This window comes from Megalobrama amblycephala, linkage group LG13 (genome assembly GCF_018812025.1).
Source record: "Megalobrama amblycephala isolate DHTTF-2021 linkage group LG13, ASM1881202v1, whole genome shotgun sequence".
NCBI lineage: Eukaryota > Metazoa > Chordata > Actinopteri > Cypriniformes > Xenocyprididae > Megalobrama > Megalobrama amblycephala.
This window is the reverse complement of record NC_063056.1, coordinates 37651507-37679035: the sequence shown is the minus strand read 5'-3', so window position 1 is coordinate 37679035 and position 27529 is coordinate 37651507. Positions and strand designations below refer to the sequence as shown.

General features: G+C 36.1%; 1 protein-coding gene across 4 annotated transcripts in view; it reads right to left on the bottom strand.

The window, feature by feature from the left end:
- The window catches only part of cdk14 (cyclin-dependent kinase 14), a 197208-nt gene that overhangs the window by 21599 nt on the left and 148080 nt on the right, over positions 1-27529 (bottom strand). For 3 of the 4 annotated variants that reach the window (XM_048153943.1, XM_048153945.1, XM_048153944.1), the window contains 2 exons: positions 26811-26950; positions 17036-17183 (listed from right to left, as the gene is read on the bottom strand). In XM_048153943.1, coding sequence (XP_048009900.1) covers positions 17068-17183; positions 26811-26950 — 256 coding nt within the window. In that variant the 3' untranslated portion in view covers positions 17036-17067. Of the gene's footprint in view, positions 1-5108; positions 5193-17035; positions 17184-26810; positions 26951-27529 lie in introns of all 4 variants that reach the window. The other variant, XR_007179207.1, reaches the window with a different exon arrangement.

Genomic DNA, 27529 nt, shown 5'->3' with positions numbered 1-27529 from the left:
ATGAGGGATAAGTGAAGCTCGGCCTGATGTTTCTCATTAGACAGAAGCATCAGGAAGAGAAAGAGTTTAAGGACACGAACACACACGTGAAGGCTTGACCAATGCAGTATGTTTTATTTCTCAGTCAGATCACACATAAACACAAATAAACACTATTAATAAAAGACAATCTTATTATGGAGGAAATTGAGAGTGCAAATTTAACAAGATGCAGAATTGCAATTTGAATTCAAATTTAAGGTGATAGAAATGCTAAGAAATTCTGAATTTTAACATTGAATGTTGGACTGACAAAGCCTGAAAGTTTAAAAAGCCTTGAAATTGGAATGATTACACTCCTAAAAGCCTCCTATATGAACATGCATTCAGTTTCATTAGTTATTTCATTAGATTTGCATATATTCAGTTTATATTCATTTGATATAGTTTATAAACTATTTTAACGTTTTTGAAAGAAGTCTCATCAAGCCTGCATTTATTTTATCAAAAATACAGAAAAACAGTAATATTGTGAAATATTATTACAATTTAAAATACTGTTTTTTTATTTTATTTTAATATACTTTAAAATGTAATTTATTCCTGTGATCAAAGCTGAATTTTCAGCATCATTACTCCAGTCTTCAGTGTCACATGATCCTCAGAAATCATTCTAATTATGCTGATTTATTATCAATGTTGGAAACAGTTGTGGTTTAATATTTAATATTTTTACATATTTGTAAACTAATTTTTTCACGATTGTTTGATGAATAAAAAGTTCATAAAAATAACAGTATGTATTTAATATATAAATCTTTTGTAAAATATACACTACCGTTCAAAAGTTTGGGGTCAGTCATTTTTTTCTTTTTCTTTTCTTTTTTTTTTTTTTTTTTTTTTAAGAAATTAATACTTTTAATTAGCAAGGATGTTAAATTGACAAAAAAGTGATAGTAAAGACTTACATTGTTAGAAAAAAATATATATATTTTGAATAAATGCTGTTCTTTTTAACTTTTTATTCATCAGTGAATCTGGAAAAAAGTATCACAGTTTCCCAAAAAATATTAACATTGAACATTGATAATAACTGAGTATCAAAATCATCATATTAGAATGATTTCTGAAATATTTTGTCTGAATTTCATTGCATTACATGCAAATTATGAAATTATGTAGGATTTATTTTTAAAGATTTTTGCACATTTAAATTTTTTAAATTGGTGAAAAAATTTAAGAGTAAAAATTTAAAGAAATGTATATAACTGTACATATATATGTACGTGAACACACACACACACACACACACTCTACATCAGAATCTTTAAGCACCCAATCAATTATTCACATCACATGCCAAAACAAATCAAACAGAGGTCAGCAAGACAGAAGACCAACGTTTACACGTGTCAGAAGACCATAACACCGTCAATGTGCCGTCGGGAATCCCAGAAAGTGCAAATATTCCGTTTGCAAGTGGGGAGATTCCTGCGTTTCGGTATGGTGAGTAATTATGTCCCTCCGGTGCTCGAATTATGCAAACGCTGCGCGGGTGGGCGGGGCCACGGGGCCTTTGATAAGTCGAGGGTGCTATGAGTGAATGAGGCGGCGACAGGCGAGGAAAAACACACATTCATTCCCGTCACAATGCCAAACAGCACTTTTAATTAAAGCTTATCCAGCAGCATGAATAATGCATTAATTCCTTCAGAATCTCGTGCTCAAATATTCCCGGCGTTCATCAGGAGAGATAAAACCCAGAAGACCTGATATCTGCTGTCTGAGACAAAACAAACGCGTCAATGCTTTTATCGCTGTCTATACATGCAGGGAGCAAAGCCGTCGATTAAAACACAATCACTGAGCAGCGTTTGTGCTGCACTGCTGGTGCACCATTACCAACAATAAAATGAGACAAAGTCCGAGCAGAGTCCGTGGGAGTCCGACTCCCTGCTAGAGAACTTAATGAACGATCCGGAGCCACATTTCACCATCAAATCAACAGAAATTACATTCTGACTGTGAAAATGCAGCCTTATTTCTGTGCTGTGGCATTAGTTTCATGATATTTTGAGGATAAATATGATCCACACGTTCTGGACAGGTTTAATGAGATTCACACCTCTCATTTTCAGGCAAAACCATCTCATAAGCAGATGTGGACTGTTTAAACTTTTATTATTATTATTTTTTTTTTTTTGCTTGTCAGTGTCAAAATGATTGAGCTTTACCATTCATTAAAGGAACTGTCCACTAAAACATGATCATTCTGTCATCATTTACTCACTTTCATGTCATTCCTAACCTATTTGTGTTTCTGAGGATCACAAAAGAAGATATTTTGATGAATTTTGGTGACCAAACCTTTCAGATACCATTGACTTCCATCAAATTTGTTTGTCCATTTAATGCAAGTCAGTGAGATCTGAAACTGTTTACCAAAATTCTTCTTGAAGGTGAGTAAATGATGACAGAATTAATTTTTTTTTTGTAGGCTATCCTTTTTAAAGGAGCAAGTAGCAAAATATTTAATATTTAAAGACCCCCTGTGGTGAAAATCAAGTTTTTAATGTTGTTTCTATGTCTATGTGGTGTTTTTAATGTGCTTTAAGACAAACCCTGTGCAAATTCATAAGTCAACATCATTGCTGAGTATTTTCTCCTTAAAGGGTTAGTTTACCCAAAAATGAAAATGATGTCATTAATGACTCACCCTCATGTCGTTCCAAACCCGTAAGACCTCCGTTCATCTTCAGAACACAGTTTAAGATATTTTAGATTTAGTCCGAGAGCTTTCTGTCCCTCCATTGAAAATGTATGTACGGTATACTGTCCATGTCCAGAAAGGTAATAAAAACATCATCAAAGTAGTCCATGTGACATCAGTGGGTTAGTTAGAATTTGTTGAAGCATCGAAAATACATTTTGGTCCAAAAATAACAAAAACTACGACTTTATTCAGCATTGCCTTCTCTTCCGCAATCCTTTCCATTGAATTGATTCCATTGAATCCTTTCATCTGTCGGCGTTGGTTGGTTTTACGTCGCCGTGGTTGTTTTTGGCGATTAGGACATTCGCGTCATGCACACTTACGCACCATTTTAAAAAATATAGCAATACCAAAATACAAACAATGTAGAATAGCTTGAATACAGCGTGCGTCTCCCTCAGACTGTAAACGAAGCTCGGGCGCACCGGATAACATGTCAGCAGCGTCACTGCGGAGTCGTGAACCACACTCCGGAGCAGAAGGGGGCGGTAATGCACCAATAAGCTGGATGCCAACCGCCGTAAAACAGGTAAGAAGAAGAAGAAGAAGAAGCGGAGTCATGAATGCGGATTGACAACAGACCCGGAAGAGAATACAATGCTGAATAAAGTCGTAGTTTTTGTTATTTTTGGACCAAAATGTATTTTCGATGCTTCAAAATGTCACCAATGTCCTAATCACCAAAAACAACCACAGCGACGTAAAAGTGCATTACCAACGCCGACAGATGAAAGGATTCAATGGAATCAATTCAATGGAATCAATTCAATGGAAAGGATTGCGGAAGAGAATACAATGCTGAATAAAGTCGTAGTTTTTGTTATTTTTGGACCAAAATGTATTTTCGATGCTTCAAAAACTTCTAACTAACCCACTGATGTCACATGGACTACTTTGATGATGTTTTTATTACCTTTCTGGACATGGACAGTATACCGTATACATTTTCAATGGAGGGACAGAAAGCTCTCGGACTAAATCTAAAATATCTTAAACTGCGTTCCGAAGATGAACGGAGGTCTTACGGGTTTGGAACGACATGAGGGTGAGTCATTAATGACAGAATTTTTTTTCATTTTTGGATGAACTAACCCTTTAAAACTGCAGTGATCTACAGACAATCTCAAAAATGCAGTTTGAAATTGCTGTTTTTTTCTGACATCACAAACTACCTTGTAACCAATCATGTCAACATGTGATCATCAATGAGTGGATCTCTGAGCTGGTGTGAGTGAGTGGAGGCGGGGCTAATTTGCATATTCATAGAACCGCGTATACTAAATGAGGCAAGGGTGTAGAGTTACATTCAAGCTAATTTAAGACATAAATAAGGAAAAAAAGTTTAAATATGTCATTTTGGTTTTAAGGGATACAATTATTGACTACACGGGGTCTTTAACTTAAACAACTTCAATATAAATGTTAAACGACTGACAGTAATATTCAGTGATCCAAACTAAACTTTTTTGTCAGAAATTGGTTTTAATTTAAAATGTAGGCTATTAGGTGATTCATGTAATTCATAATTGAATGTTTTGAGACAATAAACATTAACAAAGCCATTTTAAACATATCAGGCATTCAGTTAAGGGTGAATGTGTACATATTTTAGGACAAAAATGTGCTAATAGTTGAAATTGATTCAAATAAATTCAAATAAATTCTATTTCTTTTACTGCTGTTTGGGAAATGACTATATTCATCAATACACACAGAATACGTGAAACAGTTTTTAATTATATTAAACAATTTTCAATGAATTCTTAATAAAAAAAAAATCTCTCCATTTTAACCAAATTATTTTCTTTCATTTTTACTTTATACTTGTATTTTATTTATTTCCTATGAACCTTTTTATGATTACTATTTGCTTTAAAAAAAAAAAAATTCTGTAAAACACTGTATGTGCATGAAATGAGCTTTATAAATTTGCCTTGCATTATTTTTTATACCTGAGATTATTCCATTATCTTTCTAATTGTATTATCTATGAATAATGCCACCTTAGAATTTCATGTCTTTGGAGGCAGCATGATTAATTTCTTGAACCCCTTCACAACAAAACAGAGCAACACTGGTCGCTTCAGCAAGAAAATCCCAGCAGAATTCATCCTGGTGTATTTTTAGATGCTGGAGGTAAATAATAATCTCTATACTCCACAACTGAGGTGAGCTGGATTCAGTCTAATGGATTCGCCCGACCCATTGAGCCTCATGAAGAGACACTAATGTGCTTTTACTACACAGTGTGTATTCACACACTCACTCAAGCCGTGTGTGTGTGTGTAAGTGGGCCAGACTGTTTAGAAGGGCTGAGAGTCTCACTGTCAGAAAGCATTTTCTCATTCTGCTTTACCTTCCTGTCCTGCGTGATCCTGATAAAGAAACTCCCTCAGCGTGAGTGAAGCCAATCCCACCATGCCACTAAAAACCCACCGCGCTGCAGAGAAAGAACGACATGCTTAATACAATATGGCATTCATATGAAACACACAGAACACACAGTCCCAGCGGTGGAAACCTGAAGGCTGCTGGTTCAATCTCTGACAGACATATAGATAGACTGACTGACAGAGATAGAAAACTTTCTGCATTTAAAAATAAAACTTTATTTTATTTTAATACTGTTTTATAAATGAGGACGACCACAAAATTGAGGTTTTTGGGAGGTTTTGTCAGGTTTAGATCACTTCTGGGTGCAAATTTGTCCCCAAACTATGGTTAAGTAGGTGTATAAAAACACACACACACACACACGCACAAACACACACACGCACGCAGACATGTCTATGTTTCCATCAGCAGACAATATTTATGCAGATAATCACCTATTATCTGTCATTCTCTGGATGTCGTGACGTTATAGTCCTGGAGCGGCGCTTTTAAAATAAAGACGCGGTGAGTAATGCAGACGTGTTGTTGTGTAGACACGGATAAAACCAGCACAAATCAAACTTCTACAGTATGTGGTTGTTTTGTTTGGGTTTGGGAAAGTTTGTAGAGAGGAAGGTGCGTGTGCGTGAGTGAAGCTGCAGCGCGGCGGTTTGACACGACGATCTGAGCGCACTGTCTGTAAGCCTGGATAATTACCCTCCGCCTGTCTCTCTCTCTCCTGCTGACTGCCTGACAAACACACTGCGGTAACAGTACCACCTGAAACATGTCACACTGATCACATCTGACAACACACGCTCACTACCTACCTATCAGTCTAACTGCCTAACTATCAGTCGGTCTGACTACATATCTACCTATCTGTCTATCTATCGTGTTTGTCTGTCTATCTATGTATTTATCTGTCTATCTACCTATCTGTTGACCTATCTGTCTACCTGTCTACCTATCTACCAACCTATCTACCAATGTCTACCTACCTACCTGTCTGTCTTTCTAAGTATTTTTCTGTCTATCTATCTATCTATCTATCTATCTATCTATCTATCTATCTATCTATCTATCTATCTATCTATCTGTCTGTCTGTCTGTCTGTCTATCTATCTACCTATCAAGATATCTATCTATCTATCTATCTATCTATCTATCGTTCTATGTCAATCAATCAATCAATCAATCAATCAATCAATCAATCAATCAATCTGTCAGTCTATCTGTCTATCTATCTGTCTATCTACCTATCAAGATATCTATCTATCTATCTATCTATCTATCTATCTATCTATCTATCTATCTATCTATCTATCTATCTATCTATCTATCTATCTATCTATCGTTCTATGTCAATCAATCAATCAATCAATCAATCAATCAATCAATCAATCAATCAATCAATCAGTCTATCTGTCAGTCTATCTGTCTATCTATCTGTCTGTCTATCTACCTATCAAGATATCTATCTATCTATCTATCTATCTATCTATCTATCTATCTATCTATCTATCTATCTATCTATCTATCTATCGTTCTATGTCAATCAATCAATCAATCAATCAGTCAGTCAGTCAGTCAGTCAGTCAGTCAGTCTGTCTGTCTATCTATCTATCTATCTATCTATCTATCTATCTATCTATCTATCTATCTATCTATCTATCTGTCTGTCTATCTACAGCATTTGTCTCAATTACCCTATTTTAGAAGTTTACAGAAAAGTTTAAGCATCTTCACCTCAACATAAGAAATGAATCCTTGACAAAAACTTTTCTAGATCATCAACTTGAGATCTAAAAAGAGTGTCAACAGGCCTTCTTCTTTCTGCGGTACATATCCTCAAACTTTTTAATGACCAAACTCCAGCTGGAGCGTCGAGAGTCCCAGCAAGGTGCGTGTGAGGCGAGCAGGAGCCTGACCGGGCGGCTGGCGCTCTTCACAGAAGACGTGCAGCCCTACTTGGAGGAGCGCAGCGTCTTCTAGAAGCTCATTAGAGGAGCCCATATGTCGGAGAGAGAGAGCGTGAGCATGTGGGTCTTCGTTTTCATATCGCACGCCGCTGTAGTCGCCTGCCACTTCATGCACCACAGCGGCAGCGAACACTTTCATCTGTAAACGTGATGCATTATAATTGAGATGTGGCCGCCAAGATGTGGTGACATTTAACGCCTGATCGAAACGTTTGCAACGTTTTTTCCCTGCAGACTTTACACACACCAATTCAGAGCTATAATTAGAGAAGTGAAACTTTTTGGGATGCTCGTTTGCAATTGCATAAATAAAACGAGGGAATAATCACACAGCTCTTTTTAAAGTTGCTCCAGTTTGGTTGCAGCTCAGATTTTGCCATCTGCCTGTGCCTGGGCATGCATGAGACTGTCAACCTTCAAACTTCAAGGCTTTTTACACTTTTTAAAAAACTATCAAACAATATTTTGTCAACTGAACATTAAAATTTTTTAAAATATATTTTGCTTTTCTAGTTTAAGGTTATATGAATTTCTTTGAATTCCAAATAATGTTAATTCTACTTCCTTATATTCCAATTTGGAATTTTGCATCCTGTCTGCTATCTCAACTCAAATTCAGGAATTTAATTGGAATTTGAAAGCCATTCTAAATTTAATTCTGAATTTTGCACAATCCTGGTAAACAGGTGCTAGAAACATGTTGACCATTAACTTTAACTAACCTGCTTGTCAAAATTCTTATTCTAGCATCCTGATATGTTCTATACATGAATTTGTTTCTTTCCAGACCAATGAAACTTGTGCAACCATAACGCTATGTCCCTGTGACACAACCACAGCCAATCAGAATCAGAATATATGATGTTTAGAATAGAATGATGTGGAGCTAGTTTCCGACCAATGAGAAGTCACTGTGGGCGGGGCTACCCAGCACAATACTTAATTTTTTTTTATTATGTTTTATTTTATTTCAGTTGATAAACCATTCTCACACTATTTTGTGTATCTGAAAGACAACGTTAGATGATGGATCAGCTCAGACATTTTTGTCTCACACAACCAAGCTGTTCTTCTGCACACAAGCCTGAAGTAAATCAGGGTTTTCAGACGATGATGACTGAGATGAGAGGAACGACGCTGAGCGGAGGGTGAGAAACAGAGTGAAAAATATTCACATGAGTGAAAGGAGCTTATGCTAATGAGCGATCCAGAGCTCGACCTCTGTCCCTCCTCCACGCATGTCATTAGTCCCTCTAGTGACAAACAAATTACACATGAAATCAAGCAGCACACCTCCTTTGCTCTTTCACGGTGTGTGTGTGTGTGTGTGTGTGTGTGTGTGTGTGTGTGTGTGTATATATACTCTACTAGTACTTGTCATCTCTGAGGGAAACACCTGCTTGCGGGGAAACACCCTCCACACACACACACACACACACACACACACACACACACACACACACACACACACACACACACACAAAAGTCTCCTGCTTTTCTTCTGATTTTATTCATTTCCTCCACTGGCTTGAGTTAACTGGCCTTCTGACCCTCAGAAACAGAGAATGACTCTTCAGATCGAATCCCCTCAACTGCCAATCACACATGCTTCACAATCACTGGAGAAAACCACAGCGAGACACAGAGAGACGCTCATCCGCAGGGAGGAGCAGAATATGGACAGAGAGAGACAGAGAAACTCTGGTGCTGAATGATACAGACTAGGGCTGTGTAATATAGCTACAAAACATTATCTATAGAATATTTTGAAATTTAAAATATATAAAATAAATAATACATTAAATAAAATGTACACAAATATAATCAAACAAATATTAAATACTAATATATATATATATATATATATATATATATATATATATATATATATATATATATATATATATATATATATATATATATATTTCTTTAGTGTTTATTTATTATTTTTATTATTCAAAAAAAAGACCCTAATCATATTCTTTTGTCATGAATAAAAAGCACATTAAAATAATCTGCATGCTCATATTCATGCAATTAATACTCAATTTTATATTGGCAGCAAAACAATCACAAATTTAAGGTGCGGTCACACTGCACTTTTCGTTCCATTGACTTCCATTCAAACGCATGCGAATGCGTCAGACCGGAAACGCAAGCTCGTGCGAAAAATTTCGCATTTCGCTGCGTTCCAAAGTTCAAGTTTGGTGAACTCTGACCTGCGAATTCGCATCACGTGAAGACGTGCGACCAGTAGAAGATCGATTCTCACGGCATGACCTCTTGGCTGAATTAAAAGAATTATATATTATATATGTGCAGTAAAGTCAAGTAGGTTCTATATTTTTACATTTTAAGTGTATTACTTTAAGTTATGTGTTGAATTCATGTTTATAAAAAAGACGCTGTAAACCGTGACGTCATATTACGACCGTTACTGCATCCGAAAAAAATTTGCACGTTCAAAGACTAGTGTGACCGCGGCTTTATTGTGAATATCCGATTTGACCACTCAGTCCTACATTGTATGCTGTTGAAAATTAAAACAGAAAAAAATCCATTATTATGCATTTCTGGTGGCATGTTGGGGCACAGAATGTGTGCATCAGTGTGTGTAGCATAAAACAGGAATATAAATTTCCAAAACCAGTTGAGAAGGAGCTTTGCAAGATAAATCATTCATGTTTTTCTCTTAATGGCTGCTCTGTTACCAAAGTGTTTCCACCACACTGAGGTCGGCCCATTTTCACAATCCCTGACACAAATCAACTCCAGTGGTGGGAGATGGATGAAACAAGCCACTTTAACACCTGCTCAAGAGAGTCTTTGATCCAAACACTTGATTCAGAGTCCAGACCACCACACAGAAACTTTAAAGAGTGAAAACAAGACACTGGAAACTAAAACAGGTGAATAAAATGTATATATGTATATTATATATATTTATAAAGAAAAAAAAACAGAGAGAAAAGTAAAGCAAGGTCATGAACAAGCCATTTACAGATCAACACATTTAGACTGAGTTCATTTACTGTACTTGTTTATTCTTCACTCGCATATTGACTTTTCATTTTGCTGATGAAAGCAGAGGTTACACAATATAACAGATCATTTACATCATCCAATCCAACCCAAATGGATAAAATCTAGTTCCGTCCTACACTATTTCCAACTGAATATTCCATTTTACTAATAACACATAAAATCACATCACATTACAGGACGCCACACACTGACTCTCACAAAGTTGAGTTTATAAGGTACCAGAGGATTGTATGTAGATCTCTCAAACCAGTCAAGTCCAGTGATTAGTTCCTCCTCTACAGCATCATCCACCACATATACAAGACTATGTTAAAAACTGTGCATACTGAAAGCCAATCAGAATGGAGCTGGTGTTGTCCGTCATCGCTTGACCTTCTGATGTATGTGTGTATCTGTACACACACACACACACACACACTTTGAGCTATTCACTCTGCCAGTAGAGTGTGTTGAATGTGTAAGTGTGTGTGTGGCAGTGCAGATAAACAGCTGGCCGCTGTACACACCGGACAGTCTGTCTGTGGCTCTTATCTTCAAAGAGTCAGTGGACCGCTGCAGGCCTGCGACACGCGCCAACTGACCCAGTCAAACCACTGCCAACCTGGACTGAGCGAGACGCCCGCGAACCCATCAGACTGCGCTAACAAACAAACAGTCAACATTGAAGGGCCGTTCACACTCACAGTGATCAAATCATACCAGAACTTTAATGCCATTTTTGCATAGTTCAACTCTGCACAATGCTAATATAAAATTGTATTTAAAATTTTATAATATATATTATTTGTAAAAACATTAAATGTACAATATATATATTATACAAACAATATTATTATACTATATTATATTATACTATGTTGACCTATACAATATATATATATATATATATATATATATATATAAAATATAAAATAATGCAATATAAAAAATAATAAATATAAAAACCGCTTATTTATTTTAAATATACATTTTATTATTTTAAATGAATAAAATATATAAAAATACTATATACTGTATTTATATACACTATATTATATTATACTATGTTGACCTATATTATACTTAATATATATATATATATTATATATATATATATATATATATATATATATATATATATATATATATGTACAGTACAGTCCAAAAGTTTGGAACCACTAAGATTTTTAATGTTTTTAAAAGAAGTTTCGTCTGCTCACCAAGGCTACATTTATTTAATTAAAAATACAGTAAAAACAGTAATATTGTGAAATATTATTACAATTTAAAATAACTGTTTTCTATTTGAATATATTTCACAAAGTAATTTATTCCTGTGATGCAAAGCTGAATTTTCAGCATCATTACTCCAGTCTTCAGTGTCACATGATCCTTCAGAAATCATTCTAATATGCTGATCTGCTGCTCAAGAAACATTTAATGTGTACAATTGTACAAAATATTTGTGTACAATATTTTTTTTCAGGATTATTTGATGAATAGAAAGTTCAAAAGAACAGTGTTTATCTGAAATCTAATCTTTTGTAACATTATAAATGTCTTTACTGCCACTTTTGATTGATTTAATGCATCCTTGCTGAATAAAAGTATTCATTTCTTTAATTTCTTTTCAAAAAAATAAAAACAAAAATTCTTACTGACCCCAAACTTTTGAACGGTAGTGTATAATGCTACAGAAGCTTTGTATTTCAGATAAATGCTGTTCTTTTGAACTTTCTATTCATCAAGGAATCCTGAAAAAAAAAGTACACAACTGTTTTCAACATTGAAAATAATCATAAATGTTTCTTGAGCAGCAAATCAGCATATTAGAATGATTTCTGAAGGATCATGTGACACTGAAGACTGGAGTAACGATGCTGAAAATTCAGCTTTGATCACAGGAATAAATTACTTTGTCAAATATATTTAAATAGTACACAGTTATTTTAAATTGTAATAATATTTCACAATATTACTGTTTTTTACTGTATTTTTAATTAAATAAATGTAGCCTTGGTGAGCAGACAAAACTTATTTTAAAAACATTAAAAATCTTAGTGGTTCCAAACTTTTGGACTGTACTGTATATATATATATATATATATATATATATATATATATATATATATATATATATATATATATATATATATATATATATATAAACACTCTGCTTATTTATTTTTCAATATATAATATTTTATTATTTTAAAATAATACATATACTACAATATATATTTTATATATAAAATACTATATATATATATATATATATATATATATATATATATATATATATATATATATATATATATATAACAATACATACTTTTAAAAACTACATATTACAATATTCTTTAGAATTTATCATATACAAATAATAAATATAAAACTGCTCAATGCTAATATTATATTTTATTTTTTAAATATATACTATACATTACAGTATATTATAGCATATATTATATTTAAATATATAAAATATATAGCATTTTTATATTTATAAATATAAACATTTTGTATAATACTTTACAAAATCAAAGGCACTCTTACATGTAAATAATTTAAAGCAGACCTGTCCACTCATAACCACACAAAGAGATCTGCTCCAGTATAAAGACTTTAGAGCAGTTTACATGCACGATACACATACTGTCATAGCGCTCATGACATGACATGAATAATGTAAAAGCATCCAGTAACAAAGACAGTCTGTCCAAAACAGACACTCCACACAACAGAATCCATATCAATCACCTTGGGCCCTTAATTTATGCTAATGTCATGCAAAGCCATTGCAGCTGATAGGTGGCTTCTTGCATCAGCAGCACGACTTCCAAAACCATCCAGAAACTTCAGCTATTTGATTTCAACTTTATGAATACATTTACCCAACACATCCAGCACAAGCTTCTCACCATAACATCTTGCACTAAATTAGGCATTTTTACCATCAGCGAGGGCTCTTCTGTCTCCAAAGAAAGAGAGACCTATAGATCGTCCAACCTTTTTCTATCTTTTCTGACCCCAATTTCATCCCGGTGACCCTCTTCTCATTCTCTCTGTGAAGCCCTCGGCCTCTTTTCTCCCTCGCGAGCGCTCGTCTCTGACAGACATTGTGCCGTAGTGTGTGAGAGAGGCGTGTCATTTAGTCTGCGATGGGCTGAAGCTTCATCTGTGCTCAATAGCAGCTCTCAAAGCTTCCATCCAGCTGCACAAAGGCTGCCTGCTGGGGATTTCCTGTGAAAAGGTTCCCTGTCTGTCTGATTCCTGCAACAACACTTCTGATGAATAATACAAAACTGGAGAAGTTGCCCAGGTCTTGGTGGACTTTTCTTCTCACAGAAACATACAGTGGCCCAAAAAAATATTTGGAAACTCAAGTCACATGTAAAAATGAACGAGACCTGTCAAAAACACACGCAGAACGTACTGCATTCCATAATAAAAAGTATATAATATTTTGCAAAAAGCAACAATTAATTGTGACCCTGGACCACAAAACCAGTCATAAGTCGCACGAGTATTTTTGTAGCAATAGCCAACAATACGTTGAATGGGTCAAAATGATTGATTTTTCTTTTATGCCAAAAATCATTAGGATATTAAGTAAAGATCATGTTCCATGAAGATATTTTGTAAATTTCCTACCGTAAATATATCAAAAATGTATTTTTGTGAGTGGATATGCATTGCTAAGGACTTCATTTGCACAACATTAAAGGCGATTTTCTCAATATTTTGTTTTTTTTGCACCCTCAGATTCCAGATTTTCAAATAGTTGTATCTCAGCCACATATTGTCCTGTCCAAACAAACCATACATCAATGAAAAGCTTACTTATTACTTTTTTGTGGTCCAGGGTCACCAATGGTCCTAAAACTAGGTTCTAAATATTGTTTGCCTTCATTAAAAAAAACATATATCATCCCAAAAATCAAAGAAATTATATTTTGCATAAAAAAATGAAGCCTTAGATGGTCATCAAAAATTCAGTCTTCAAAGTCTTCATTTTAAAGTATATCACTTTACTCCTAACAAACATCTTTTAATTAAATGTTTAGCTTAAAATAAAAAAAATCTATAAAATGCACTTGCTTTGATATTTTGTATGTACTATAATGAGTTTCATCTTTATCTCATCTTTCATCTTCATCTTTAAGAGTAAGTTTCTCCCCAAAATCAAAGAATGATATTTTTCATAAAGAGAATGAAGCATAAAAATGATAAATGGTCATAAAAATAGGCTCAAAATATTTTATCTATGTTTTCACTCATAACAAACATCTTTTTCATCCATTTTTTGCTTGAAATTTCAAAATTGACATTTGAAAAAAAAAAAAAAAAAAAAAAAAAAAAAAAAAAAAAAACTCACTTGCTTTGATATTTTATGTAATATTATGACATTCAGAGATCTTTTCATTCATTTTTTTTTCTTGAAAATTGAATTTTTAAAGAAAAGAAAAAGAGGTTAAAAAGACTCCCCCCCCCCCAAAAATCAAAGAAATTTAATTTTGCATAAAGAAAATTAAGAATTAAAATTTTAGATGGTCCCTAAAATATTATTTGTCTTCATTTTAAATTATATTAACTTTAGTGTCAAAATACTTTTAGGGCCTTTAATGTGAGAGATGAGTATGAAAACATTCAGTCTTTGAAATCTCCCTAAACATGCAGGAAATCTTTGCATGTGATGTCTGTGCGCATCATGGCACGTCTCACGGAGTGTGAACGCTTCAAAATCAGATGTGTGTGGATTAGAGGAGCGTCTCTGAGCTCCACAGAGCCTGTCAGGTTAAGAAGGCCGAGCACAAAGCGTGTGATTTCAATATGAATGGTGCGGTGGAGGGAAGGACACGGCTCTCACAGTGGGGTGACTTCCCTTCTGAGCAGCACGGTGCCACTGCGTTCTCCAGCGACTATCAGACACATCACAAACACACACCCGCTGAAAACACACCACAACATCTGCATGCTGACAAGCAAAACACTTTACTTTCATTTCTGCACTTCATGCACGTGTCAAAGAGAGGATCACTGCAGAGATGACATGTTATTATGCCCTTTTCAAAGTCTTGATTTTGTTTTTGGGGTCTACAGGTTCAAAAAACAACTTATTTTTCACATATTCTCCATTGTTGCAGCTCCTCTCTTCCCAGTCTGTCAGTAACGCTCTGTTTAGTTCCTGTCTCTATGAAGCCCCTCCTTCTGAAAAGCACAATGTGCTCTGATTGGTCGGCTGGACCAGTGTGTTGTGATTGGTCAAGCGCTTCGAGTTTGTTTGGGAAATGTCCCGTGGCACATTACTAACTCAACTTAACCAGGCCCTGTGCCTTTATTTTGCATATGCCTTGGGTGGGAATTATTTAAATGAGTGATATTATGACGTGTTCATTTCCGGAAAATTACAAATTTTGTAGCTAGGAAGTATCGTGAAATTAGCCTAACGGCACATGCTTTAGGACCATTAATGAGTAAATAAACAGTGTTACAGCCATTGCAAATAAATTGTGAATATTCAGTATGTACCCAGTGGAAAAAACTTCTATTTTCACTAGGGCTGAACAATATATTGAAAAAAAAGATATAGAACATGCTTTTTTAGAGCTCGCAAAATAAGTACTTATTCAAAATAAGTACCTCCTCAAGACAGTATGCGATTTCTGATGCATCCTAAAGGCCAATTTATACTTCTGCGTCATGTGTACACTGTGTCAAGTGTACACCGCTTGCACTCGATGCAGACGTATAAATTGGGCTCAAATCTTTCCAAATAGCGCAATTCAAGTCATCTGGTGCAACTTCCTGTATTTTTTCATATTGCAATACACATCGAAGAATAAAAATATCACAATTTAAGTTTTTTTCAATATCACGCAGCTCTAGCTTTCACCATCAACATGCAACCAATCCGATGTAAACCGCAGGCCTCTCTGCAGACATTTCATCCAGCTGCCGCCCGTGGAGCCCCTGAAATGACTCGGATGAGCCTCGTTGTCTCCTGCCCTGTCATTATTCTGTGTTTCTGGCTCTGATGCAGATGGGTTGCAGAGGTCTGCGACTCCCTGGGGCTCCGACGCAAATCTCCCAGAGCACCTGCCTGTAATTTGGCCGCTAATCCCTGCGAGCGAGGCCTCTTTCCCTCCATCGCTGCATTACAGCCATTATGAGCTTTACCCAGCCGGATGAGATGCTCTCGTCCACACCGCAAATTAAATGCAAATACAGCCTCTTTCTGGACGTAATGAAAACGACCTTCGCTGCACAGCAGGAGTGGATCAGACGCTGATGTATGCTTGGAACGACAGACTAGTGCATTGGTTTATCAATGACCAATACTGATACCTAAAGAGTGCAGTGGCCGACATGGGCTAATCGTAGCAATGGAGATTCACAAATATACACTGAAATTCAACACTTTTCACACATACATATTCTCAAAATTCAATAAAATACTTGAAAACACAAGTTTCTCTTTCTCAAAACATCACACAGTACTTTTCATATTCATTTTTCACACTATATCTATAATTTTACTCCTAATAAACATGTTTTTCATTCAATTTTTTTGCTTCAAATTTGAAATTTGAAAAAAAATCTATAAAATATCTGCTTTTGACAATGAAACGATTCCTGAATCATAATTTGATTGAACAATGTGCACAAACAATAATAAAATTTGATACAATTTTGGAACTGAAAAAAGCTAAATAAAGAATAAAACATGCAATCTGCAAGGCCACATAACAACTATGCTGTAAACATTGTGATTGCATATTGTTTTTAATAACTGCATGCACTAAATACAGTGCAATCTGCTGTAAACAACATGCTAGTGCCATTCCAAACACAACCAGAGACCGTCAGACTATAAGAGTGTCTGGAGCGTCACGCGTCGTACCTGTTTCGCTCCAGGCGGGCGGCTCGTCCAGGTCAGTGTTTGCTGTTTGACGTCCCTTTCCCGTGACTGTTGGCCTTACTGCACACCTGGATGCTGTCGCCAGATTCAGGTTGTAACTTAACGGTCGGCACGGTGAAGATATAAGACACTGAAAAACAATGACAGATTCAGTTTATGAGTCTTTATTTAGCATGTATGAAATTTTCTTTTGGAAAAGAATAATGCAAAATGCAAAATATAAGATCATAGAAAGGGAGGAGAAAACACTGATATTGTGATGATGATAATGACAAGAAAAATATTGTTGAAAATTAAGAAATCATTAACTAACAAATTCAAAATAGATCTAGAAAGAAATTATAATATTTATAAAACCAAACTCTAAACCAAACTGAGGGCCCTATCATACACCCGGTGCAATGCAACTCCAGGAGCGAAGCAAGTGTTTTTTGCTAGTTTTGGCCTGACGCAGTTTTCATTTTCACTTCCAGCACACATCTATTCACCCATGGCCGTGCTGGTCTGAAAACGAAGGGTGTTCAGGCGCATTGTTGGCGTGTTGCTATTTTGAGGCAACTAAAAACAACGGCGCCACTGACCAACTAAAACCTGGTCTAAAGTCAAAATGGCACAGTATTTTTTTGTTATTTAAAGATTGTGTTAGTAAAATGCGCCTATAGGCAGGCGCACAATGCACGCACACTACGCTTGTTACAAACACAGACGCGCAGCAGCACACAAACACGCCAAATATTAAAAATAAAAGGATTCCTCTCTGGAGAAGCGTTCAGCATTTCCACTTGCAAATTCCACCATGTAAAAAGCAAATCCACCATGGTGCAAGCACAATTGGCTTTTAAAGGGAATGGGAGATGACACTCTGATTGGTTTATTGCACTTTACACCCAAAGCACACCCATGACTCATTAAGAGACTACGTACAACCCTTTTGGACCATGCACTTGGCACGCCGACCATTTTTTCCGTCGTTAAACTAGCAAAAGAGGATTCGGACCCTCCCTAAGTGCACCTGATCCATGAGCTTCAGACCATGCGCTTAGATCATTAAAATAGGTCCCTGATTCCTTTTTTCTATGGGGATTTCAAATAATTCTTCAAAAAGAGTTAATTCATTAACCAATCCAAGCAGCATTGAGATAAAAACATTATATTATATTATATATACTGTATATATATATATATATATATATATATATATATATATATATATATATATATATATATATATATGAAGAAGATTATGATTATGTCTCATGAGGTATTGTGAATGACATATGGGGAATTTTATGACAGTTGTGCTGAGAATAAAAAACCAGAAACAAACCGCATGAGGCACCGACCAATAGCTATTCTCAGATAAACAAGAATATATAATATATAGTATAGCATTTCATCATTAATTCATTAAAGCTGTTTCCACTGATTATATTCCTGAGGAACAAAATGTCACTATCTCAGAATCACACACACCAGAATCAAACCCTATTTACTGCATTCAAGAAGCCAGTGACCCTGTAAGGCTGCTTTAAACCCCGATAAAAACAACCATTATTGAAGATCTTACACCAAAACTTGAGTGTTATCTGTCATGCTCCCACTGTGATTGTTTCATAGTGATGAACTCAAAACATCACAGATGTGTATGTCACTTCAGAAAGACTAAGAGATGCAGAATGCATCAAAGGAAATGCCATATATGTATGCATGCATGCCGTTTACTGCATATTGCACAATATGTAGTGTATACTATCGATTAAAACTAGTGTGCAATCAACATCTGAACAGTTGTTTGTGACAGATGTCATGTGACCTTGCTAATTGCATCCATGTGTGTGTATATATGTATATAACATACTAATATATATATGTATATGTATATATATATTCTATTTTTTATCAATTTTACTGGTAGTCCACTGTATGAAGAATTTTTGGGTATAATATGTTAGTTTACTTTATTTTGCTATCCTCACTTACATAAATGAACTTTAGTGTCCTGCACCCACTAGTAAAAATATATTAAAAATATAAAAAATGTCAGAATAATTTTTGGTTTGACTGAATATATATATAAATATATATATAAATTCTTCATATATATATATATGTATACACATACACAGAAAGAAAGGGGCTTTTCATTATGCTTGCTATGTTGTTTCTTACTAGCACAAGAACTATGCGCAAAAGTAAAAATGATACTTGCTATAACAGACAGCACTAATCAAGATAAAAAATAGAAATAAACACATCAGCGCTTGCCATTTCATTTAATAAACGTCATAAATCCTGCTGCATTTTCCCTATCAATCAAAGCCCGAGCTGAAATGTTAATTACTCGTCCAGCCTCCCCCAACAGCAACCGTTCTCTTTTGTGATTGAACCGCAAGCGTATATGAAACAACAGAATTAATTTTCCCTTCATTCTTCTGCTTCAAAAGCGGCGCTGCGCTCTGTGCGTCAAAGATCCGCCTCCACGGCAGAGTCCCGCCTTCCTCCCGCACGGCCGCCAGCAAACAACCTGCTGTGAGCTGATAACAGGATTAATTCAGCTCCGACTCCTAATCTGTGAAATTAAAAACCTCATTCTCGTATTCAAATGACTCGACCGACGCTTGTCTTCCGCAAACGCCTGTTTTCTGTTGCGCACATAACATGTGTAGGACTAAATGTGCCTGTGCTACAGTTTTGTCCGTCTACTAACAGAGGCCTAAAAGAAGATCAGCGGCTGTGGAGGGTCTCGTGTGTGGATTATAGCTACGTGTCACATTAGATATGACAAAAGGCCTTGAGCTCTTCTAAAAACCAAAACCAGCCTGAATGACCCGAATCATCAGCGGCAGCTCAATGTTTCTTGTGTGTTGAACACAAATGCTTCATTAAAGTTGGCATGAAATGAAAGTTGCAATCTTTTCTTGCCTATTGTGACGTATATCTCAGTGAAACAGCTTCTCGAACAAGAAAAAATATAGGGCGGGGCTTAATTGTGTTCATGGGGAATTGATTTGATGGTTGTGGTTTGCTACTGGTAGATCTCATTTGAGTGACAGGTTGCCCCGCCCTCATGCCAGCAATCACGTCGTCAGAGTTGCCACTGTAGGAGGGAGGGGAAGTTATTTTGATTTAAGATTATGAGGGTACATGAATTTAAAAAATAATTAAGTGTGCAAATATAACAGCCAATATCCTAGTAATATGCATGCTAATAAGCAACTAGCTAATAGTGAGAACTGGACCCTAAACTAAAGTTTTACCCAGATTACATATAATCAGTTACTACCCAGCACTGTCTATCCTCATGTTTAGTAGAGATGTTCCGATACCCCTTTTCCATTCCCGATACCAATTCTGATACCTGAGCTCAGGGTATCGGCCGATACCGAGTACTGATCCGATACCAGGGTGCAGGGCTCTGAACCGGCCCAAGGAACGAAAACCGGAAACGAACAAAATTTTGACCGGAACGTAACCAGAAACGGAAACTGAATCAGATTTAATCGTTTTGAACAGAAACGCTCATTTGAAATGGCCATTAACCAGTTAATAACGTTATTTTTTCGTTCTATTTAATATTTTGCTTTGGCAGTCAACCAATCACGAATTCAAATAGTAACTTAGGAATACTACAGCAAAAAATTCATACTTATGCAAAAAACGTGAAATGATTTTAAATCGCAAGTAAAATCGAAAAACACATTCTGTGTTTATGTAATCTGTATGAAAAGAGAGCCATGTCAAAGTCGTGATTCAGCTCATTACCCACTAATGCGGCCACGCCCACGGAGCCAGCGCTATTCAGAAATGAGATAACCATGCATTCATCATCTCAATCGTGTATTTATTGCCTTGAAAATTGTTTATCTGATGAAAAAGCGGTTAGCGCTCAGCCAGTAAATTCCTGCTAGTTTTCTTCTAGGTAAGTTACAAGTCAGTGGTGTAGTCGGGGCGATAGCGCCCTCCGGCATACGTAGTATGAATTGGTAAACACCATTCATGGAATATCGTCTTCTTCTTAGGTGAATTTGTGGACTAAAATGCACAGAGCGCCCTCCGGCTGCAGTATGAATTGCAAACACCAGCGCTCATAGAGATAACAATGAATATTAAATAAATAAATAACTCCTCTGTATAGAAAATTGACAAACATATGAGAATCCTATATTTCTCCAAATGTGCATGCTTTTAAACTAAAAGTATATTCAGCTTTTGCATCACAGAAATACATTATATTTTAAAGTATAATATAAAACCATTATTTTATATTGTAATAACATTTTTCTGTATGTTTCATATACCATGATGGGCTTGAGACATCACAGAAGTTTTTTTTCACAGCCTACCTGACTAAATGCCTCATTAATATGCAAGTCTTTTCAGGTCTTACTATTCAATTCTTTTGTCTTCACAGGTGAGAATGAGCCATTATTCATGGAGATATTCGCATGCGTGTCTTACAAAAACTAAATCAGTATATTGTTATAAATGAAAGAGTAGTCAGCATAATTTTTACATAATTTGAAGCAAAAACTCTAGTCTACAACCTTCAATACCCAAAAGTCTTGTGAACACAGATTTAATATACTTTTATTGGCCTTATATCAGTGACTTATTTTTTGTTTTTTCAAACCACGCATAAACGTGTACATACATGTTCCTCACATATTATGGTAGCCTAGTTTGTGCTGAATACAGTGTAATGACACTTGTGTCATTAATATGTTTATGAACAACTGAAACAGCACAAATCAGGGCATGTCAAAACTTCTCCAATGCTGTCCAGAGGGTTAATAACGTGTAAAGTCGCAACCAATCACGATTCTTTGTTGTAATTGGTGCATGAGCACTTCTGCCATTCTACCTTTTCCCCGCTCATCATCGGCTAAAAACCAGGCTTCACAGTGCGTGTTCGCGCTGCAGTGAGAGACTCCGATCAAAGCCGCTCGGTGTTTTGAGCGGCGCATTGAGCGCATTTCTCTCACTGCAGCGGTCTAGCCTACATCATGCGTTTAGAGCGTTTATAAGCGCTGAGTTCCCGTGCAAACAGAAAAGACCATCAGCGCAAATGAAGCCTTGTTTATATAATGCATTAGTGCGCGAATCAAAAGCGAAACATACTAGGCTGCTACTCTGAATCGTATTAAGCTCCAAAAGTTTTATAAGATTTCCACGAGCCATCCCGACGCTGATGATAAAATGTGCGATCCATTTGAATTCTACTGAGAGTTAAACACATTGAAACGCTATATAGAATGTCAAACGTGATCTAGACTGATGGACAAAATGAACAAAAGTCTGAAAAGAGGACAGACATCATCTTGCGCCAACAATTATTAGGGAGCTTTTTAAACTATTCATGACCCACCCTTACTAGAATTTATATAGTTTTATTGTAGTAATTATGGTAAATTTGGCTAACTTGTAGAATTTATAACCTATTAAGGGAATTCACTAGATTTATATTACACCTGTGACAGCTTCTGTTGTTCCTATAGGCTATGTGTAGGTTGCTATTTTTCATAACAAATGCTTTGATAATGGAAAATGATATAGTTTGACTTCTTATAACACAATGAAGTAGAAGATTCTGTCAAACTGATAAGCTTACATAATCCTAAATAATAAAAAACTGAGTTTACAGAGGTTACCGGGGAAACAGCTCTATTTCTGCTGCTCCATAAGCGCCACCTACTGACAGAGAGTGGTTTAAATTTTCATTCAGTGAATATAATTCCAAAGCAGCATGTTTAAATAATAGTCAAACTGTAAAGCATTAAAAATGTCAACCAATTTTGAATGCACTGTATTTATTTGTTTTTAATGAAACAAGTTACTAGTGAACAACAACATAAAACACACTCACTGTCATGTTTACATTGTTTTTTTTTTTGTTTTGTTTTTTTGTTTTTTTTTGGGGGGGGGGGGGGGGTAATAGTACACCACTTATTTTTTTAGGACTACACCTTACAATGGCAATGCCCTGGCATTAGTTTTTCCGATGATATATGTCACCATTAGGCCTACATTTAAGTGAAAATGAATGTCAAGTAGGCTAATATGCAGCTTGTTGTGCGTTTTGAAACCAGCGAAAATTACAGGATATGTAGAACATGAGTTCACACAACGCCACATCACGCACATGCAGCGGTTCAGAATAAAACTATAGGCTAACATAAAACATATACTACAAAAGGGAATATTTAGGCCTATACTAGGCTATGCGAAATATTTCACCATATAATTAGGTCTACATATTAACAAAACGAAAGTGGTTCATTGTGGCGCACTCCGGCGATCTAGGAAAGGAAACAGACATTCTGCTTGTTTTCGTTATTTAAATGTCTTTTGTAAATGTATGGATTATGTCTGGCTTTTAAATTACGACCATAAACCATAAATTACAAAGTAAGTTACAGTTTAGGAAAAAACGTTCCAGTGGTCGCGACGGCGCCTCATGCGCGTGCACACAAATTCTTGCATTGCTTACTTGATATCGCAGCTGTTAAATGTTAAAATAAAATACAATCAACCAAACATATAAAACTTTACATTGCTCAATTCAATTCTGTAATACAATCTGCCGTCCTGTGACCACCGCCTGACTGTGCTGTTACGTGAAGAATGATGTCGATAATGCGAGTGAAGTACAAAGCTTACATAATAAATAGCCTAATAGTTTAGCGTTCGTCTCGAAAATGGAAACAGTGCCGAATGAGAAAGGTATGCTTCAGATTCACTTTAAATTAATTCGTTTAGCATCTTATTTAATTTTATTTCTAATAAATAACCCTGTTTTTCACTTCTTCGCTGCTCTAAACAGTGGTTGCTTATGGTAACACTGCACAACTTCCTGTGTTTGCATTCTGAGAAGAATTGATTTCCGATTTGCTGCGTTAAGCAAAGTTAGCGGGCACAACTAACGTTACCCTAATGTTTAGTAACATCACAAACCACCGCTACTAGTTAAAAAGCATGCCTTTGTTTTTCGCTCATTTTTATCAGATTTGCTTGAGCAGTTTCTTTGTTTCAGGCTCATTTGTTTCTGTAGGACAATTTGAAAAACATGCATTAACCAATCAGAATCAAGAATTCAACACTGCTGACAATAACCAATTCCCATGTATTTGCGTTTTGCAAATCAAAAAAAAAAAAAAAAAAAAAAAAGTGTCTCTTGGTCTCCAGGGTAAAGTGAAGCACGGAGAAACCTAGAACGTGACACAGCAGAAACATGGGATGACTGTTCAATCTTTGTGTATTACCATCAGAGAGATCGCCATCACCACAATGAGCTCAAATTGAACGCCGTTTGGTATTCAGTTCCAGACACGCATCGATAAGACAGCATGTTTAACAGTAACAGATAGCGGGAAGAGACAGAGAGCATAAAATACTGATGAAGGAAGGCAGTAGATGAAACACTAGAGGAAAACTGTGTTCAGGATGGAATTGAAACTGCCTACTGCGCAGTATACACTGACATCTGTGCTTTAAACAGGCAAAATAATGAAAACTACAACTGCATACTGCACAGTATGCACCGGACACTGGATGCTATTTTAAAAATATAAAATACATGTAATATATATAACATGTGAAAGTGAGCAGTATGCACACAGTCATAAATAACGAAAAGGAGAAATAAAGACTTAAATAAAGTTTGATTTAAAATATGGATTAAAACAAAAATGAAATTGGTTATTTAAAGGTGCTACAGAGGATATATAATCTGCAGTTGTTACTCCTGTCTCCTGACAAAAACATTGCATGCGGCGCCTTTGGAGTGTGGAAAGTTACTGGAGCGCGCAGCCGCGCTCGTCTCTCACAAGGAACGTCACGGCAGTGATTGACAAGCCAGAGGGCCAATCGTTTACGCAATGATCGCCTAAACGATTGGCTGATGTTTTTAAGGCCCTACCTCGTGCACAGATGATGTATATTAATATTATTCCTTTCAGTGCACCTAATAAATAGTCTTTTATCAGTTAGTAAAGACAGTTTCAAGTAATATTGCAAAAATGTATAAAACAAAACATCCTCTGTAGCACCTTTAATGCTTTAAGGCCCTGACACACCAAGCCGACAGTTGGACTTCGACCAGCGTGAGTGAGCCGGCCCAGTTTTTGTGGTGTGTTCTGCACCGTTGGCACTAGTTGGACATCATCAGGGGTATTTTAGCCGATTGAGCATGTTGAATCGGCGTCCGCCGATGTTGAGAACTCTGATCGGCTGTCACAAACTATTCAGTGCACAAGAATAAAGACGAAAGTGATGAAAGCAAGCAAAGAAGTCAAGACGGCACTGAATTTCATCTTACCCGAGCATTCCACTGCACGAATATTTTCATAACAACATGAGCCGTTTGGAAGTGATCAGCATTATAGATATTTAAAATGGTGCTGCTTTGTTTACAGTTTGTATATCAGCAATCCTAATTTTGGTTTTCCTTTTTGAATGACGAATATAGACTATTGATACCCGCTGATATAGACAGTTATTTTCATGTGCAGAACACACGTTAGTTGACAGTCGCCTGTAGTCCTTTTGTTGTGTTCGAGTGCAGCTTTTTAGCCCAGACACGGCCGACGTGAGGCGGCGACAGTCAGCTTTCGTCGCCGCTAGTTCTTTGACGTCGGCTTGGTGTGTCACGGCCTTTAAACAGGCATAATAATGAATAGGAAAAATAAAGACAACAATCTTAAAGGGAAAGTTCACCCAAAAATGAAAATTATCCCATGATTTACTCATCCTCAAGCCATCCTAAGTGTACATGACAATCTTCTTTCAGATGAACACATTTTGAGTTATATTTAAAAATGTCCTGGCTCTTCCCAGCTTTATAATGAGAGTGAATGGGGGGCGAGATTTTGAAGTTTCAAAAAGCACATCCATCCATCATAAAAGTAATCCATACGGCTCCATGGAGTTAATAAATGCCTTCTGAAGCGAAGCGATGGGTTTTTGTAAGAAAAATATCTATATTTAAAATAATAATGCATCAGGTTAGAGGTCACTCTTCCGCCGGAACTAGACTTGCATAATGCCGTTGCTGAAAGCCAACTATTATAATTTATTTTAGTTTTAAATATGGATATTTTTTTCTTACAAAAACCAATCGCTTCGCTTCAGAAGGCCTTTATTAACCCACCGGAGCTGCATGGATTACTTTTATGATGGATGGATGCGCTTTATGGGCTTCAAAATCTCAAGCACCATTCACTACCATTATAAAGCTGGAAAGAGCCAGGATATTTATTTAACTCCGATTGCGTTCATCTGAAAGAAGAAAGTCATATACACATAGGATGGCTTGAGGGTGAGTAAATCATGGGATAATTTTTATTTTTGGGTTAACTACCCCTTTAACATTAAAATAATTAAATAACAAAATTAATAAAGTATTAAATAAATGAATTATTAAACAAAGTTTGATTTTAAAATGGATTGATACAAATATGAAATAGGTTATTTAATACTTGATATAAGCATAATAATGAAAAGGCAAAAGAATGAATGAATGAATGAATGAATGAATGAATGAATGTATGTTCGATATTAAAAAGTGGATCGAAACAAATAAAAAAAAAAAGATATTTATATGAAAAACAGCATACAATATTGTGTGCAGTTTGCTCTGATTATGTACTGCACATTTTGAGTGTTCCATTCATGCACACTGCTAAATTAGTACGAGAACTATAGTAGTGTGTGATTGTGAGCTCAGTGAGGCAGTGATGTGATGTGATGTGAGTTGACTGACTGTCAGGCAGCTCCCAGAGTCTCGGGGGCAGATGGCTGAAGTATTCGTGGTGGAGGGCCGCCTGGGCGGAGAGCCGGTTCTTTGGGAAGCACTGGAGAAATCTGGAAGCCAGCTCTTCAGCATGATCTACATAACCCAGCCTGCCAACACACACAGATATAAACACACAGATGACTACAGTGCCAAGATCACCACACACACACACACGCGCGCGCGCTCACTGCTCGCATCTCCAGCTCAGTCTCTCTGTCAGCTTCACTCCCGCTGACGTGCGGCTGGAAAAATGTTTGTTGACTTTTTTGGAGTGGAAAATGCAAAGCGAGTTTTCACCCACAAACGTCCTCTAAACTGCAAAGACAAAGACCAACACAAACACACCCGCAGATCCTGCACTGCAGTACAGATAAACACACAAACACACAGCAGATCTTCAGAAGCTGAGCTCTCAGTGAGAGTACACATGTGCTGTGGTCAGTAAATGAAACCAAGTTACTGGGAATGATTTTAGGATTGCAAAACTTACATGAATGACTACGTCACAATATAACAAAGATGGTTTGTCATTCACGGCCTTGATTATCTGACATGAGCAATGACTAGATCAATAGTCTGGTTTTCACTGCAGTTTATTCTGTCTGATTGACATACCGTTGCATGTAAAAGTATGGGAACCACTTGCAGAATCTGTGTATGTGAATGTGAATAACTTTAACAAAATA